Source organism: Haemaphysalis longicornis, unplaced genomic scaffold, assembly GCF_048455015.1.
Source record: "Haemaphysalis longicornis isolate Haplotype H1 unplaced genomic scaffold, Haemaphysalis longicornis Haplotype H1 scaffold_2, whole genome shotgun sequence".
Classification (NCBI taxonomy): Eukaryota; Metazoa; Arthropoda; class Arachnida; order Ixodida; family Ixodidae; genus Haemaphysalis; species Haemaphysalis longicornis.
The window spans coordinates 126764871-126782502 of record NW_027526295.1 but is presented as its reverse complement, the minus strand read 5'-3'; the positions used below and the strand labels follow the sequence as shown (position 1 = coordinate 126782502).

Here is a 17632-nt window from a genome sequence, read left to right as displayed (position 1 = left end):
TCTGAACTACTGTCTCGTTCGGCATTATCCTGGATGTCCCGGCTACTGTACAGATCCCTATAGAACTCCTCGGCCACTGTGACTATTTTATCCTTATTTGTGGTGACATTGCCTTGCTTATCCTTAAGTGCATACATCTGATTTTTCCCCACGCCAAGACGTCTCTTCACGGCTTTCAGGCTACCTCCGTTCTTTACAGCGTATTCGATCCTCTTCAAATTGTACTTCCGTATGTCAGCTGTCTTACGCTTATTGAATAACTTCGAGAGCTCCGCTAGTTCTATTCTGTCAGCTGCGGTAGAAATTGTCATGGTTTGCCGTTTCCTGATTAGATCTTTCGTCTCCTGTGAAAGTTTACCAGTATCCTCTCTAGCCATAGTGCCCCCGACTTCTACTGCACACTCCGTGATAATGCGTGCAAGGTTGTCGCTGGCTTCCTGTGTCGTAGGCTCGGCTTCCTCGTTAAGAGCGGAATATCGGCTCTGCAGCGCGATCCTGAATTCTTCTACTTTACCTCTTACTGTTAGCTCATTTATCGGCTTCTTTCGTACTAGCTTGTTGCGGTCCCTTTTCAAATCTAGCCTAATTCGAGATCTTACCATACGGTGATAACTACACCTTACTTAGCCTTCCGAGCACTTCCACATCCTCCCCGACGCCAGGGTTATCGCATAATATGAAGTCTATTTCATTTTTGTGCTGCCCATTCGGGCTCCTCCAGGTCCACTTCCGACTCTCCCTTTTACAGAAGAAGGTATTCATTATGCGTAGGTTATTCCGTTCTGCAAACTCAACCAGTAGGTCCCCCCTGCTATTTCTACAGCCCAGACCATAGTTCCCAACTGCCTTGTCTCCAGCCTGATTCTCGCCTACTTTAGCATTGAGGTCCCCCATAACTACGGTATACTGTGTCTTTACTTTAGCCATTGCCGATTCCACATCTTCATAGAAGCGTTCCACTACTTGGTCATCGTGGCTGGATGTAGGCGCGTAGCCCTGCACCACCTTGACCTTGTACCTCTTATTGAGCCTAATTATAAAACCTGCTGCCCTTTCGTTAGTGCTATAGTATTCGTCTATGTTGCCAGCTATGCTTTTATTGACTAGAAATCCCACACCCAGTTCTCTTCTGTCCTCTAGACCACGGTAACATAGGACGTGTCCATTTTTCAGCACCGTAAAGGCTTCGCCTGCCCTCCAAACCTCGCTAAGCCCAATTACATCCCATTTATTGCCCTCTAATTCCTCTAACAACACCTCGAGACCTGCTTCACTAGATAAGGTTCGCGCGTTAAGCGTTGCAGGGTTCACATTCCATTGGCGGCCTGTCCGGATCAAGGGATTCTTAGCACCCTCTGCTGCGTCACAGGTCTGACCGCCGCCGTGGTCAGTTGCTTCGCAGCCGCTGGGGACTGAGGGCCGTGGGTTAATTGGCGTATTCATGGGAGGTTGTGGCCGTTACTACACCACGGTGGCCAATTCTGCTCTGGTGAGGGAGGGCATTACCAGCAATGCCGGGGTTAGGCCGCACCCCAAGCCCCTTTGTGCAATTCCATCAATACGCGGATTTTTTTTTTTAATCCGGTGGGAATTGTCCGGCACCGGGATTCGAACTACGGTCCTTCTGCACGCGAGGCGGGTGTTCTACCTCTATGCCATCGCCGTGCTACTACGCCATCGCCGCGCTACTCGAATGGTGCAATAGATGACAAATGGAAATCAACGTATCAAAAACCAAACACATAACTTTTTCTACCCTCTTAGATACTCCTTCCAATCAGTATTTTGTTGGAAATGGTCGAATCGAAACAGTCTCCTCATTTAAATATCTGGGTATATTTTTTACTTCCGATCTGAGCCGGAGCACTCACATTGAATATATCACTAACAAGGCCCTTAAAAAACTTCGATTTCTTAAACGCCGCCTTTTTCAAGCCAACAGCAATACCAAACTGCATGCATACATTTCATTAATAAAATCCACATTAGAATATGCTTCTGTTATGTGGCATCCACACCAAGCGTCCTTTATTAACTCCCTTGAAGCTGTGCAGAACAAAGCTGCAAGATTTACCCTGCGTTCCTACTCTTCTGATATAAGCGTATCTGTTTTGAAACGTTCTCTTGATCTGCCTAATCTGGATACCCGCAGGAAATTTTCGCGCTTGTCGTTTTTTCACTCCCTTTACTACTCTGAGTCATCTTTCAGGTCATCTAATATTTTGTCGACTCATCACATTACCCCCCGAACTGATCATGCGCACAAAGTACAGCCGATTTTCGCTAGAACCAAAAAATACCAGATAACCCCCTTGCTTTATCAATACAGGAATGGAACTTGCTCCCGGCAAGTCTTGCTCATCTGACAGAATCATCTTCCTTTCAAACCGCGTTGCATTCATTTATCACCCAATATGTTGACCAGTAAGCCTTACTCACTGTTTCGTTGAAAAAGTGTTTTAAGTGTGCATTTGTTTGCAGTTGAAGTTGTCTATATAGTGTAATCCTGTAACGTGCACAAAGTTTAGAAATGTTTGATTTTATTGTATGTATGCTTTGCTATTTGACTACGGTCGATTTTGATCTTACGGATTGCTCTTGCTAGCACCTTATACATAACCCTGTTGTAGTACTAACTTATTTGCGTTCATACATGCCCTGTTAAACAAAAAAAAAAGACACGAGGAAGAACGATCAATTGATGGATGTACTCTGTATATCACGTCTCGTTCAACGGAGAAATAGTGTTGTGTCTGTTTTAACCCGTTCCCCCCCTATGTAATGCCCATCACGGGCCCCTAGGGTACTAAAATAAATAAATAAATAAATAAAAATAAATAAAAAGTAGAGCCAGCGGCCCCTAGGTCATGTTTCGACCTAAGTATGTGCGTTTACGCCACTTGATTTAGCAAAAAATACGTTTCGAGAGAGCTGGCCTCTATGAATCCTAATTGGGGATTTGCTATTTCGTTTCGTATGGCGCTCACTCGAGATGGCTTGGCTTGATTGCGCTACTGCGTGGCTTGCCGACCTTCCGAGAGAATCAGTCAACCGGCCGCCGGTGAGAAGTAGCAATCGTGAGCTGAGTTTAAACAAAGCTTTGACACGATTTGTGCTTCGAAGAGTGTGCGTTAAGTATGTTAGTCTGTATACTGTGTCAAGCTTGTAAGGTCTATGAAGTAAACGTAGATCCACACAAGGTACGCTGGTATGTTAGTAGAAAATCTAAGGCCAAATAAAGGCAGGAGTAAAGGCAGGAGTCGGTTAAGTTAATATTGCTGCTGAGGAATCAAAATCAACCAATAGTTTTATTGTAATGCGTAAAACTAAGGGGCGGGAATGACTTTTGGCGTTGGATGAACTAGCAAAATGGTCAACAGCAAGACCACACATTTGCAATCGGTTTTCTATCTAAAGAATGCAGTTTCTAGGGATGTCATATTTATCCGGGTTTTTTTCGGACGCTTACCGCGCAAACATTATTAAACAAATGGTCATCTAAGCCGCTGAGAGGGCTAAACCTAAAAAAATAGATTGTACGATACATACTTTACATTTCCCTTCCCGACAGCATTCTCCATACGTCGAAGTGTTCTGAAGCACCGGGTTCAATGTTTGGCAGTTTGCAAGTCTAAATCCCCGTAACGCGCGTGTTCTGTTTTTCGTAAATTTCATCTTTTGTACTGGGGATTTATTTTCTTTGGTTAATTCACCACTTAGTGTTGTATCATTGACTGTCTACGAGCCCGTTGGCAGAATACGCACAGACTGACACTGACGGGCTGGCGAGTTCTCGTTTGCGTGGTGTAGGCATAAGTACCGGCTGCTTCCTGCCACCATAACCAATAAACCGACAGTCGGCCTGGTGCGAATAGGCCTTTAAGGACACATTGACCAATCAGGCAAGCTCTAAAAGGGGGAGGGGAAGCCCCTCGCATTTTATCGTCTCCGATGACGCGGAGGCCATTCAGCCACTGCGTACGTCATGGCTAGACAACGTTACCACTGTAAGCGATTTGGTGCATTCTGCAGCAGACAACGCGGCAGAAGAGTGGTATGCCAATTCCAAAGATATCGAGCATGCCCAGCCAAAAAAAAAACGTCGGACGCTAAGCATGTTGTTGCTCAGAACCGAGACCGAAGGTGGTTTGATCTGCTATCTTGAACATCGTGCAATCACATCACATCTCGAATGCGCGTCACTGCTGTTGTTGCGGCCGCAAATGACGCATGATAAGTTTCTTATTTCTGCCTTTATCAATAAATGCAGCTTTATCGACCAAATAAACGATGAAAAGTGTGTATACTTGAGCCAGCCTATGCAATGGGAACAAAAACAAGTTTGGTAAATTTACTTCATTTTCCCTTTAAAAACGGCTTCAACCCCACTTACTGTTGCTCAACGAAGATAAAAGAGTGTATAAACTACTGAAAACAAGAATTTTGATAACATCAGTCGTCCTCTTTGTCAATTTTGATTTTATTGCGGGCGTGTCATATATAAACAACGAATGTTCTGTCTTTATCGTTCATTTGGGGCGTTTCTTATCTTATTGACAGTTATGGCTCTTCCTGGACTGTTATTTTGCTTAAACAGGAATTCCGCGTTACTATTATTTATTTTGTTTGTTGCCTCCTTGCCGTGAACTGGTGATCAATCTTAAGATTTTAATTACCGACTGACTAATTACGAGAGGTGCGCATACTTTGCTTCTTAGGCCGGGAACAGAGTGGGCAAACTGCCTGCCATAGGCCAAGCACATGTGCTACTGAGAGAGACAAAGTACATTGGCAATCATTTTTCGCTGAACTACAAGCTATGACCTATCAAACATAAACTTGAGAGTTTACGAAGTTTTGTCGGGGCGAAATTGAAATTTTTCCCGCTGCGCACTTCAGCGTTAAAATGTGCTCTCGGATGTTGTTCGTTTTATTGTCTTTTTTTATTATCGTTCGCCGGTGTCGTTGGCAATGTGTAGTGGTTTCTGTGTGGGCCACAAAGCTGCTGATTTGCAGGTTTCATATGAACTCATTTACTAAGTAGGAATGCTTAATACAGAATGCCTTCCGATTCCTCTTACAAATTTACAGACATTTGGCTTAAGACTATAGGTTGTAATGACTGGCGTGACCTGCATGCAAGCAAACGTGTGTGCGGCGCCATGCCGGTTCCTGCACGTGGCTGTGTCTAAACCGACCTATTAATACGGGCCATGGCCAGCCCAGGTGGCCTCGACTCCACCCCGTCTTGTTGGGCCCGCGACGCAGTCTGTGTTCGATTTTCTCGTAGATAGCGTGTTCGAGTGATTCCATAACGTAGGGTGTGCCGATTAACTTTTGTTCCGCAAGGAAACTGGCTGTTCCTTCGATCGGTGGACAACCCTTTGCTGCAATTCAACACCAACTTCCTTACTAGCCAGTACAAGTTGATCGTGGCTGAAGTGCTGCAAAGGGAGCGGGGCGTAGAGCTGGTGTGAAGCAGCGCCGTTTATGCAGGTAGAAGCAGCAGCAGTACTGTGCCCCACCGAGCTCCCTTGGCGACACGTATCGTTTTGCGCAGCGCCCTACACTTACCTCTCGGAAGACACGATTGAAGTCATCGGCACAGCAGCTGATTTCCAGCTGCCGTGTTTTGATATAGGGGACAGATTGCTCAGCTTTCGGCGAGTGGCTTCCCATTCCGCCGCTTTCCAATAGGTGTCCCTATTCTTTCAGCTAACAATGCACTTACTGCAACGCTACCGTCTTATCTCAATCGTATCACGCCTAAGCACTCGCAATTTCTTCGGAAGCCTTCTTTGGGTTTTGTACTGAACGACTCTGCTGTGGGCAAGGCGCGGGCGCACCTGTGTCGAGATCCGAGTTCGTAGGCAGCTACGCTGGAGAGTACAGGGGGGATTAAAAGAAATACGAACAACGGAGCGCACAGCCTCCGCTACATGCCGCACCGTCTGGCTGCACTGTCAGTAAACTGCGCGCATGCGTAGTTCTTTCAGGGCGTTTGAGAGTGTGGCCTACTGTTAGTGTGAACACTTGATAAATAAGTGACGCCGGTCATTTATTTTAAAGCATCTTGCCATGCTCAGTCGCCACTGAACAACCTGTTATCTACTACAATCGGGAGCCAAGCGTGCTCTAGGCAGGGCCCAGCTAGCATGATGCTTTTCAACGATCATCCTGCTCAGTGGCGACGCAGCGTGAAAAGGCGCCTCAAAATAAAAGACCGGCGTCGCTTCTTGATCAAGCATTTCCTAATAATGTAGGCCACACTCTCAAACGCTCTCGAAGGAGTGCGCATGCGCGCAGTTTACTGACTTTGCAGCCAGACGGTGCAACATGCGTCGGAAGCTGTGCGCTCCGTTGTTCGTATTTCTTTTAATCCCCCCTGTACACATTTTGTGCGTCATGCCGCTTTCTTTAGCAACCGGGGCTTCATTCTCTGGTCGTGATGGGGAAGGTTCAAGGGCAAGTAAAGCATTGCCACACAATGTGACTGCAATTATTCATATTTGTTGACGGCATGGCAAGGCTCGGGTGGTAATGGCGCAGACGACGGACACCAAGGCCTGTTTCTTTGTCTGTGAAATCCGGACGCATGCGCACACACCCCGGGAACTCCCATTGAATTCAGTGTTGCCCCATAAAGAAATCTCACCCTAAGATTTTATGTAAATAAGATGTATATCAGCGCCAATACAAAAACCTAACGGTGACCACAATAATTATGTACTTATAGAACTGAGGTTGAATTAAATGACTAACTTTATTTGGAATTGCTTGAATGGAACCGAAGTTTTAAATGTTAGTATAGGACGGTACAATGACGATGACGAGTTATGATGACAAGTATAAATTTCATATGCTATTATGTTGATTTAGGCAACATGAACACCCTGACAATAATACACGTCTCACGGTTAGCCACGAGACTTGCCAAGTAAAAAAGCAGAAAAACAATGGGTTCCGAACAAAGTCCTAGCTGTTAACATGCTGGCCAAACCGAAGTCTACACAACTGCTTTTACAAGCATGCAGCTTTCCTAATCCGCGAGACAACATACTTCCGTATTTAAATGCGATTTAAAAATTTTGCTGATGTTTGTTGCATTAGCCGCCCAAATATGCACTTTGAGTACTTGGCACGAAATTGATAACTTTTAGTAGACAAAAAAGCACATGACTAACCTGCCTTGCGTTCAGTCTCGTAAACTTGAACACTTGTGTCTTGGCGCGTGAACAGAGAGAACCAATGGGGGCCGGAGAAAAGCACGACTCCCCACCACCACACACATCCGCCAGGAACCGATTCAGGTGCAAGAACTGGGGGTGATTCTCGCACCACACGGTGTAAAGTGGCACGTTCACCATGCGACATCTCACTAGGTCGTCCAGCAGCTGGAATGCGTCTGGTTCCCGTCCCGGGCGTAGACTGCCCGCAGTGGTGAAGGGATGAAGGGGTTCAAAGTGGAAGTATGACAGGTTTCCAGAAGACAGCAGCTCACCCGCGAAAGTTGATCCAGACCGGTAGTACGCAAGAACGAGCACAATTTTAACTTTCGCTGTGGGGACGATGGGAAGCTTATCCAAAGCATCCTGGAAGGCAGCAGGAAGTGTTGCTTTTATTGCGGAGTCCACAACGCCGTGCTCTGATGGCCGTTCATCATCACTGGCTAACCAGTTGGTGACCGCTAATTTCCCTATTCCTTGGCTGGGTGGTTCCGATGGTTTATCCAACTGCGCTGCAAGGAGACACAAAAGCCTTATTCTTGGTTGTTTGAAAATTCCTAGAAAACGGGACTTTGATTACCAAATGTTATACTACGTAGTCAATAATATACCCCTTACCAGGATCAAGAATAGCTCAAAGGTATTGTGAGGAAGTTTGTATGCAAGACATTTCGGCCTCAAAACATTGGTGAGGCATGGCTAGGTGTATATCTAAGCTTTTTGAAAGGGTTAGGAACTGTACAGTTAGAACTGCGGTTAGAACTGTACAGAAGATGTAACTGCACAAGCGCGCGGAAGTAAGTTACAGACTCATAGGCTTCTTTTCATAAAGCTGTATACATTTGACGTGAAACTTTGCGTCGTCTCTAGCAACGCGGTAATCCTTAATATATTTCAGTGCATTGTATTTGTCGGGGTGCTTTTCTGCGTCTAAGTTAGCAGAATTCTTTTGTAGAAAGATCCGTGTTACCTACTCAAAAAAATGCCTCTGAAAATTGTTTATTGGACAAGTTTTCCAGAGTAGAATGCCAATTCAATGTCACTTTGGCTCTATAAATGTATTATGTTCACCTTTTTTTGCTACCAACTTTCCTTTTCCTATCTGCTGCAACTCTAAAAATGCTATTGTAGCTTCGTATGCAGTCCTCGTTTTCGATACTTTGGAAACGCTACACGCGCGCGTTAGCCAGGCCTAATCGTATCTTCAATCCCCTCGCATGCTTTGTGCTTTGTCGGCTGCGTAGAAAACCAAACTTGTGTTGCTGATTCACAAGTCTTAAGCGAATTGTTTATCGCAAGCATGGGAAAGTTCAGAGAAAGTAACGTTCTTTTGTAACAACAAATCTATGAAATGTGTTTTCATTCTGAAGTGTCATTTCCACTTTATTGCGGCAACAGCTATACATGATGTGATAGAAACAGATGTGCATCATCTTTACAAAGAAAACTGCTCTATAACACGTCATGCCATGTAATTACGTTAATACGCCTGATGTTTGGACATGGTGGGTGCAGTAAATACAAAATAAATCATATTGTGAATCAGTCTTACACGCAGCCCAGGTCAGTTTCAGGACACTTTACCTGTGTCAGGCCTACACTTCTCCGAAAATAATTTCACTCAGTGGAGAACTTTACTCTTTCTTTCAAAAAAGGCGAACTGAAGAAGTCTAACTTCCTGAAATAAGGTAAACCTCGCGAACTTTGTAGCCAAAATAAACACCATTCATAGATTTCACCAAGAATAGCAGCACCAGTGAGATAGCGAGGCGTTGGTCACTGCGCTTAGACGGAATGAATAAGCGCTCGTTTCGTTGTCGGCGAAGATCGCGTGGCGACAGAAAAACGCGAAGGGAAAAAAGAGGGGAGGAACGGAAGGCACTTTGCAAAGTTGAAGGCAGGCGTAAAGAGACGATCGGTTAATTCTGAGCTGGACGTCAACGCACAGCAAACTTCAAGGTTCAGCCGCATTTTCCTCGTGGCCTGCAAGACTGGCGATAACTTGACCATTTCGGCAACGCCGTGGGTCTGCTTCAACCCGCAAGCTCACGGCCAGAACGACGCGTGACCGGCCAACCGGGACCACGCCAACGGCAAGGGCACCGACATATTCGGACAGTCTGGAAGCTCCCCCCCCCCCCCCCCCCCGCACGCGAGCCCGAACGCTTGCAGATGAGACTTGCTCATATAGGATAGTACCAATTATATTACTTTTGATGTTCATTGTTATTTTATTGTGACTCTGTCGCGAGCATATATTTGGTCCGTCTCCGACACCAAATCGCCTTTATTTCTTTCCGCTGTTCATTATGGAGGGTTATTGCATTTCAATACTCAAGCACTTCAGGGGGTTATATTCCCTTTAGAGAATAAGAAGCAATAAAAAATGATCCAAATCATCCTGATTCAAAATCATCCTGATTCGCTGCCTCCTTTGACATTCTATTACCACTCAAAAGCTTGTGCATATAAATACCCAAGCAAAGCTACATGACACTTTCCAGAAATAAGTACGGAGAAGTATTAGTAATATTATCCCTGCCTACTGACCGTAATATATATCCTAAACACACCTATTACGTTGGTTTTAAATGCCATAATGTAATACGTTTGCCATAATTTCTAACGGTGGCTTAAAAGAAACCTCTAGAGCTTGTATATTATCTGCGTCGTTCTGCAGAAATTTACTTAGCGGGGAAGTCTATGTTGTAAGAACGGATACCACGGGGTCCTGGTCAATCTCTGCCGAGGAGCTTCATATGAATTCACAAGGCGTGGAGCTCTCGCTCCTTTGTGACTGGGGCATAAAATAAGGTAACTTATAAAAATGCTTGTGGTAATTTTGGGTATAGAATGCTTTTTTCTAAATTTCCGCCTTTGATTTATCTGTCCTCAACAGTGCAACTTCGCGGAAGTTCTTTCAGGACGTTATCAGGCCGTAGTTATCTCTGCGCCCTGGTAGAAAGCTGTGAGAACTTTTGGGCACACTTAAAGTAAAGCCTTTACTAGTGAACTCCTTCCGAATAAATCACCTTTATTTACCGTCAAATTGAATTTAGTGTCAGGCTGTAAAAACACGCAAGGAAAGTGAGCCTGCGCTTGAACAATACCTTAGTCATTCTCGTCATCATTGGAGTAATCTCAACGCTTTCAGCCCTGGTGGCGTAAACTGACGCCATCACACAAAAGATCCTCTAGCGCATAAGGAAGAAATACAAAACTGTTAGTTTTGTGGGAAATTGCTCTTCATTTATGGCTGTTTCGATAGATACCACTGTTTTGTTTTAGTGGATATTTTTGCTACAAAGAAAAACAAGCTTCGGTGAAGACGAAAATGCGACATTGAGGCTGAAAAAATGGTGATCCCAGTTTTAGTCCCAAGCTTAGAAATCTATAAATACGTGCATTACGAAGCGAATTTTTGTTTGTACATCCATGTAGGCATAAGTTTTTGGAAAATATGTCTCAGATCGACATATACTTTTCGATTGTCATATGTTTCAATTATTTGCGTAATTAATAAATCTGTTATTACTTGCACTACCAGCTCCATTTTTGTTTGGGGCCTAATGGGACCCCTACATTTCAGGAAACACAGAAAACAATGTTTAGCTTAAAATAAAAAAAAAGGCCTGAAAGGGTTAATCCTCGTTTTTACATTTCAATATATCAAGCGGGGTGCAGGTGTCATGGAAGAGATAGAGCTAACGAAAGGAGCTAGGGCTACAGCGCTCTGGAAATTTCCGGCGGTGTTGTGACACCGAAACACCACCATGGCTACGCTCTGGGTTCATCAGGTGGCTGACTCCTCTTCAGCTGTAAAATCCAGTTTGTAAAAACAGCACGCGGCTGTTAAAAGCCTGACTTTAAATTTATGTATCTTTTCCTTGACAATTCCACACAAAAGAAAATTCAATTCAAGCCACACAGAAAAGCCTAATGCTTGGAACTCTGCTCTTGCTTATAATCGACCATCCTAATCAGCACGCTTGCCACAATGTGCATGACTACGGACTTGAGCTTTGTTGACATATGTGGAAATTGTTCCGTTGCAGTTTTATTCTACTCAAAGTGCGAACCGACTTTTTTATTTTCGTGCTCGCACGATACACCCGCTGGTATTTCTATTCTTGTGGGCCAACGTTTTGTAAAGATGTCTACTTTAATATTTCACAAACTCTGTGCACATAGATTCACCTTTCGATTGCTCTGCGTTACACAAAACACCTGCACCCAGCTGTTAAATTAGACTAATCGTGTTTTTGTTGTATCTAACGCACATACATAAATATTCTATGAAATAATTGTATAAAGCGCCCCATAAAAGGTAAGGCAATGTGGGCCCCACTGAAATAAATATTGCAATACTTCATCATTTTCTTCAGCTGTTCATATTTTGAGAACTGTATTACTTATAATAAATGGCGTGCTCGAAAGTTGTACTTACATTTTCCGGGTCTTTGCAATTCAGAGCACCTCCGCGAAGATCGGCATGACTTTAAGAGTCCATAAAGCCGCCACGTGTACAGAACATGGCAACTGAACAAGCAAAAACCGGCTGCCAGGAGGACAATTCGTATAGCTTGTTTCATGACAGCTCAGAAATTCTGTGGTAAATATAAATAAAAGAAAAATGCGACCAGGGTTTTGAGATTGTCGGTTTGTTGTAAGATATAAACACCGCATTATGTTTTTTTTTCTTCTGAGCGAGGTAATATTAGCCAAGCTATACTACCGTAGCGCTAAAACCACGGCATGCTTCAGTGACATAATTTCCCTGGACGCAAGAATCGTCCATTAGCACACCCCTTTTGCCGCGAACAAGAGCAGTGTTGTACACGTTCCTCTAAAATAGGAACAAAAGCGCGTTCCTCGTATCTTCCCAATTTTGAGACGATTTCCCGTTACAAGTACCTATATTGAGAAAGGAACGCGTTCCGGTTACACTACAAGCATTATAACGTGCTGTTACATTAGCGTTGCATATGATTTTTTAAAATAAAAGCCAGGGGCTGGATAATCCTGGGGCGAAATAAAGTGAGCAATTTAACACTCACATCGAACTACGTGTATTCTACAAATATGAAAACCAGCGGCATCACACTATGTGGAGAAACGCTCTTAGACGAACAGTCTTAGGGAGCACCGGAAAGTCCAGACATGCGTGACTGCAAGTGTGGTGCTCGTCTATTACAAGTGCAACACATATGGTGCTTTCCACTTGGGTCTTCAAATGCGCAGTCAGGATAATGCGCTTCAGATGTGAAAACAGAAAGTTACTCCCATGCACACAACATTGCCTTGCACAAGAAATCGCATCGAAAGGAAAATTATATATGCGTTTAATGAATGCGGATTTAATGTTACAGTATCAGTGAAAAAAGAACGTCCATAATTCTGATTCGCAACTTAGCAGACTCCTTTGTTTGAACTCAGCAAGAGTTTTGTCGGTCCAACGTTGGTGTCGGACAGACTAACCCGTTTTTTTGTCAACACTTTGTTGGTAATGTTGAAGAGCCTTTCCACCAAAGCTGTTGAGGGTTCCACCCTGTTGTACCTGATAAATTTGATCAGTCTCTTAGACTAAGACTGCCTCCACAAACGCTCACAGGAGTGTGCCAGCTTACAACCTGTGCTCTTCACGGGCAGTGGTTGTTTTGTGTATGTTTTGTTTGACGGCCATTGAAGCACTCTGTGGTGCCGTGCGCATAACTCTGACCGCTGTGGCTTGCTCTTAAATTCTCGCAAGCGCAATCATAAGAGCCAGTGCGTCAACAACAGATTCAAAGTGTTACATTGCCGGGTTGAGACTTCATGGTCGCCGTTTTGCCACAGCTTTGTCTGCTGTAACTTTATATTATAGATTCTAACTTTGGCCTCCGGCTTCTCGTTGTCGGAACGGAGAAACTCTGCGCATGGCAGCAGCAACCAGCTTAGGGTTACCAACTCTTCAATGAAGGAAGTCCGGACTGGGGAAGGGATGGGGGGAGGGGGGTATCGTGCCCTGACATAGGGAGACAACGAAATCAGTTTTCTTTATGGCGGTATTTGCCAGACAAATTCATTGTTCCAGTATTGTTGCGTCCTGTTGAAGTGGTACTTCATCCGGCTACATGCTGCTCCCATTAATTGCTCTTGTTGGAACATGTACTCGTAAATGTTTTCGCACTTCACGTGCAACTTCAGCTTTACTCGAAGGTCTGCCCGGGCAAGTTGGCGCTATTATGTGTTCCGAAGCGTGACGTGCCTTGTGGGCGTGCTTGAGATCACACAAAAATTCCTAACTGGGTGGTCCCGAACAAATCCGGGACATATAGCTGTACCGACAGGGACGGCGTGGGACTCGGGACATTGTATGAAAAGTCGGGACAGTACCGCAAAGTCCGGGATGGTCAGTAACGGTACGTGAGTCTACACTACTCAGCTCGCCATCTGTGGACGGCTGAAGCAGTCGTCGGAACCGGTCCGTAACAATACACCACAGTCGTCGCACTGCTGTAATGCAAAGGAAAGGTGGCGCAATAACTCTCAGCAAAATTCGAAAACGAATCGTCAGACCAAGAATGGCAGTCGGCGATCACGAAACCGATGGACCACGCGGCGCGTCAGAAGGTTACGGTGGCGCGTTCGAGCGCCATTTCCGTGCTGTAGGCGTAAGAATGCCCAAGGTCAGACTCGGCTTGCAACTCTCAGGGATGGTTGATATTGCGCATGAAATCAGATAGATCTCGCCTCGTTTTGGACGGCAGCTGCAATATTATAAGAATCTGGGGCTCAGAACTTGACGTCTTGTTTTTACACGCCATGAGCGCAACGCCGGCGACCCAGGTGTTCATTGACAGGCAGCAGAGAAGTCTCACACGGCCCCTTCGGCTTGCATACTGCCTGTACTATAGATAACACATGTACGATGAACACGGTACAGTCACGTCTTCTCCAGCTCGGATTTCGCGTTCCACTTTTAATTACGCATGCAGGAAGAGGCCGCGGCTGAAAACGAATCAAAGGGGCGCCAAAGAATCTGTATCATGCGCGTCTGCAGCCGACGTAGCGACAAGGCCGTGCTCACCCGGCGCAGCCTGCCCGACAGGCTGCGGCCCACTGCGTGGTTATTTTTCTGTCTTCGACATTCGAAGAAGCACGTTCTGCGAAAGGGTGGGCAACTGGGCAGCTTATACTAAGATAAACACATTAGCGGCCTGTGGCTTTTGTGTTCTAGCTTCAGCGCCCTGAAGGCTCGGCATCAAAACAGCCACATCCTAGCGATGGAACGCTTCCAGAAGGAACGTCGTTCCCTCTGTCGTTTCTTCGTAAACATAACGAGTTAGTGTTACAGTTCCAATCACTCTTAATGTAGCGGTGGCGTTCCTCCGTTCCTCACAAAAGGAACTAGTTCCACGAACGCCGTTGCGTACAACATTGAACAAGACTAGATGGGCAAACCAACATAAATAATGTATGTCCGGGAGTCTTTTAGAATTGGTAGAGCCTTGCCTGCCTCCATTGTTTGCACATCTCCACCGTGAAAACGCTACTTAATACGGTTTACAAACGCAACTCGCCAAGGTAAAGATACCTGCGCCCAGTAGCTCTCCTGGCAGTATTTTTCATGCGTTTTATAGCACAGGTCCAAGAGTACGTTGTGTTATGTATACGTATTACCCTAAACTAAAATATCGCTACAGACGTTACCACAAATTTGGAATTATGAACATTTCGCATCATCCAAATCCCTTCCTCACCAACTGTTCCAGCGACGAGAGTTTGCAAACTTTATAAGTTGGTTTGCAACACACAACTCGATGTTGCGGACTCCCCAGCAAGGCGAAAGAAAAGTGGTGTTTCATTTATGGCCTCCACAATGAACGGCTAGTGTTAACCGTGAATGTTAGCGTCAACGAAGATCGGTTTCCTGATACAAAAACGAGCGATGGGGCTGTTAACCTCCTAATAGGCATCAATCTTGAAAGTTTCTCGCAATATGAGAAGGCGGCTTTAGTGGCCGTACTGCAGTGCATTGCTTACGCGAAAGTTCCCACGCAGAAAAAACCTGCCCCAAAACCTACATACTCTACCATATGACGTGAGAGGACTCCCACAGTCATCCCCTCGTCTGCACCCCCTTTCGCAGCTATAAACAGTGGTAAGGCATGTGAACCTGCCCAGGACCAGTGATCTTAATCTACTCCAGGTAGGATCGAATACCTAGATACCCCTTGAGTGAGTTACAAAGCCTCCCATCGCCTTAGGTTTATATTTTCTCCGATTTGTGTTCCAGTTAAGGTTTACTCCCCCTCGTTTTCCTAATGCAAGCAAGAACACTGTTTTTCTCCGCCTGACAAATGTTGCAGTAGACTTTACTACGGGCAGAAATAAATTTTATACCTACTTGAATTGTAGTGTTCTTGGTTAAGGTAATGCATATCATAATATAATGGTAGGTATATAGATCGGGAAGTGTGCTGCGGTCGATTGTCCAGCCTGGTCCATTTTTGAAGGGCTTTAAAACGGAATGTATTTCTATGCTTCAACATGTATCAATAACAATGGTCAGCGTAAACACAAAAAAAACTTCCAGTTTAAAGGTGCCTCCATCGAAGAAAAAACCTTGAACGTCGACTTTTTTCTTTATGCACGAAGCCTCGCTTCCTCGTGCTTCACCCAGATCTCCACGCAATGTTCGCCGCGGTCCCTACGCGACAGACTATCGTTTTACCTCAACTTGTGAAAATACGAGGCAAATTTCTTCGCAGTGATGCAGTATATCCGCGTAGGGTCCTTGCCAACGCAGGAGCTTGAAGAGCTTGTTTGCATAAAATTATGTGATGCGTCTAGTATGTGGAACATTTCAAGCTGCGCTCAGCAAGTTTACACTGCAGGGTGTACCAAAATGCCACTAAACCAAAAAGAAAACTCGGACACCTGGCTCCTTTTATTTCCAGGAACAAATACGTTTCCGTTTTCAAAACTTGTGAGTTCGAAAGGTCCGTACATGATACCAGGAGCCCGTTGTAGTTAGAAGGTTAGACTTGGCCCCAAACAGACTGAGCCGGATTAGGCAGTTTACTTCTGTTACAATTAGTGGCTTCAACGTTTAGGTATCCACAGTGTTAGGTAGAGCTGCGATCAACATTGCGCTTTTTTACTAAAATGTCGGGAAGAAAACTACTACTGTTCGTTTAGAGCAGCAACTGTGCGTTTACATTGCCGGCGCCATTTGTCATAGCCCTACCATGCAATTTTGCTTGGAAGCTGACTATTCAGAGAAGGAGGAGCAGACAGCCGCAGCATTTGAAAGCTCCCAAATCGGTACTGTTCCTTCACCTGAAGTTCGGTGCATTGAAAACGTTACCGCCTGAGCGGAGAGGGATATTAACAATATGTACAGCTTGCCTTTATTGCCTTTACCCCAAAACACTAGAGAAAAGAGAGCTTACCGCAAGCTGAGCGATGGCAGCCGATTCCGCTACATTCCAACAGGCGACAGAATGCGCGTTCCTGACCTTTTGAGCCAATTCTCACAGCTGCTGCGCAAAAAAATAGAGAAAAGAGAAGCGAGGTATAGTTGCAATGCCAGCGTGGCATTAAAGACAGGGGAGGGCACGACGCCAATAGTACCCTTGTTGCTGCGTGGGGTCCATGCCGTGTATGTCGCGCAAGGATAGTAATTTCTTTTATGAAGCGAAGAAGTATTTCTTGAAATTGTCGGCTAGGCTTTTCCAGATACCATGAGCAATAAGCAAGGGGCGCTTATATATACATTTCCTGCAATTTTTGTCGCGCTCCGCATGTATGTATGTACGAGTGGACTGATACGAAAAATCGGAGTGCACTAATGATTATATTATGCTTACATAAATGGAATAGAAATATTTCGAGGAATTTTTATTTGCACTGCGATCGTGACACTTTGTGCTTCTTCAGAAGAGCTGTTTATATTTACGTTCCGCGGTGGAGCGTTAGCACAAAAAAGAGCGCAGCCGAGCTCACGTGAATGTGTGCCGCGTCAGGAGCGCCCGGCCTCGTCAAGATTTGCGCGTGTGCTTGCGCCATGTGAGGAGCTCGCAAAAAAAACGCCGATAAAAACACTGAGCGCACGTGAGCATGCGCCCCTGAGCAGCGGCCGGCGTCAGCCAGTTTGACCTTCGACAACACGTCACCCCGCAGTCGTGGCGTTATCTCTCACGTGCTTTTACATTTGCCAGTTGACGTCCTCTCACTGCTGCAGAGAAAAGCGCAGACGCCGAATTTGCGCCACCGACGCCGAGTTTGAAGAGGAATTTGTCTTGAGTTGTGACGTGTGCAGACACTGTCCGCATTGCTAGAGATGTCAAATCCTGCAGACAAAATGATCCGGGGCAGGCAGTCATTAAGAACATTCAGTGAAAATTTCGAAAATTTCTGTT

General features: G+C 45.2%; 1 protein-coding gene across 1 annotated transcript in view; it reads right to left on the bottom strand.

Annotated features, from left to right (window-relative positions):
* The window catches only part of LOC144169199 (carbohydrate sulfotransferase 3-like), a 35314-nt gene extending 18474 nt beyond the window's left edge, over positions 1–16840 (bottom strand). Inside the window, exons 1-3 of the mRNA XM_077698239.1 lie at positions 16664–16840; positions 11674–11833; positions 7185–7738 (exon numbers count right to left, since the gene is read on the bottom strand). Coding sequence (XP_077554365.1) covers positions 7185–7738; positions 11674–11818 — 699 coding nt within the window. The 5' untranslated portion in view covers positions 11819–11833; positions 16664–16840. The remainder of the gene's footprint in view (positions 1–7184; positions 7739–11673; positions 11834–16663) is intronic.
* Positions 16841–17632: the final 792 nt, after the last annotated feature.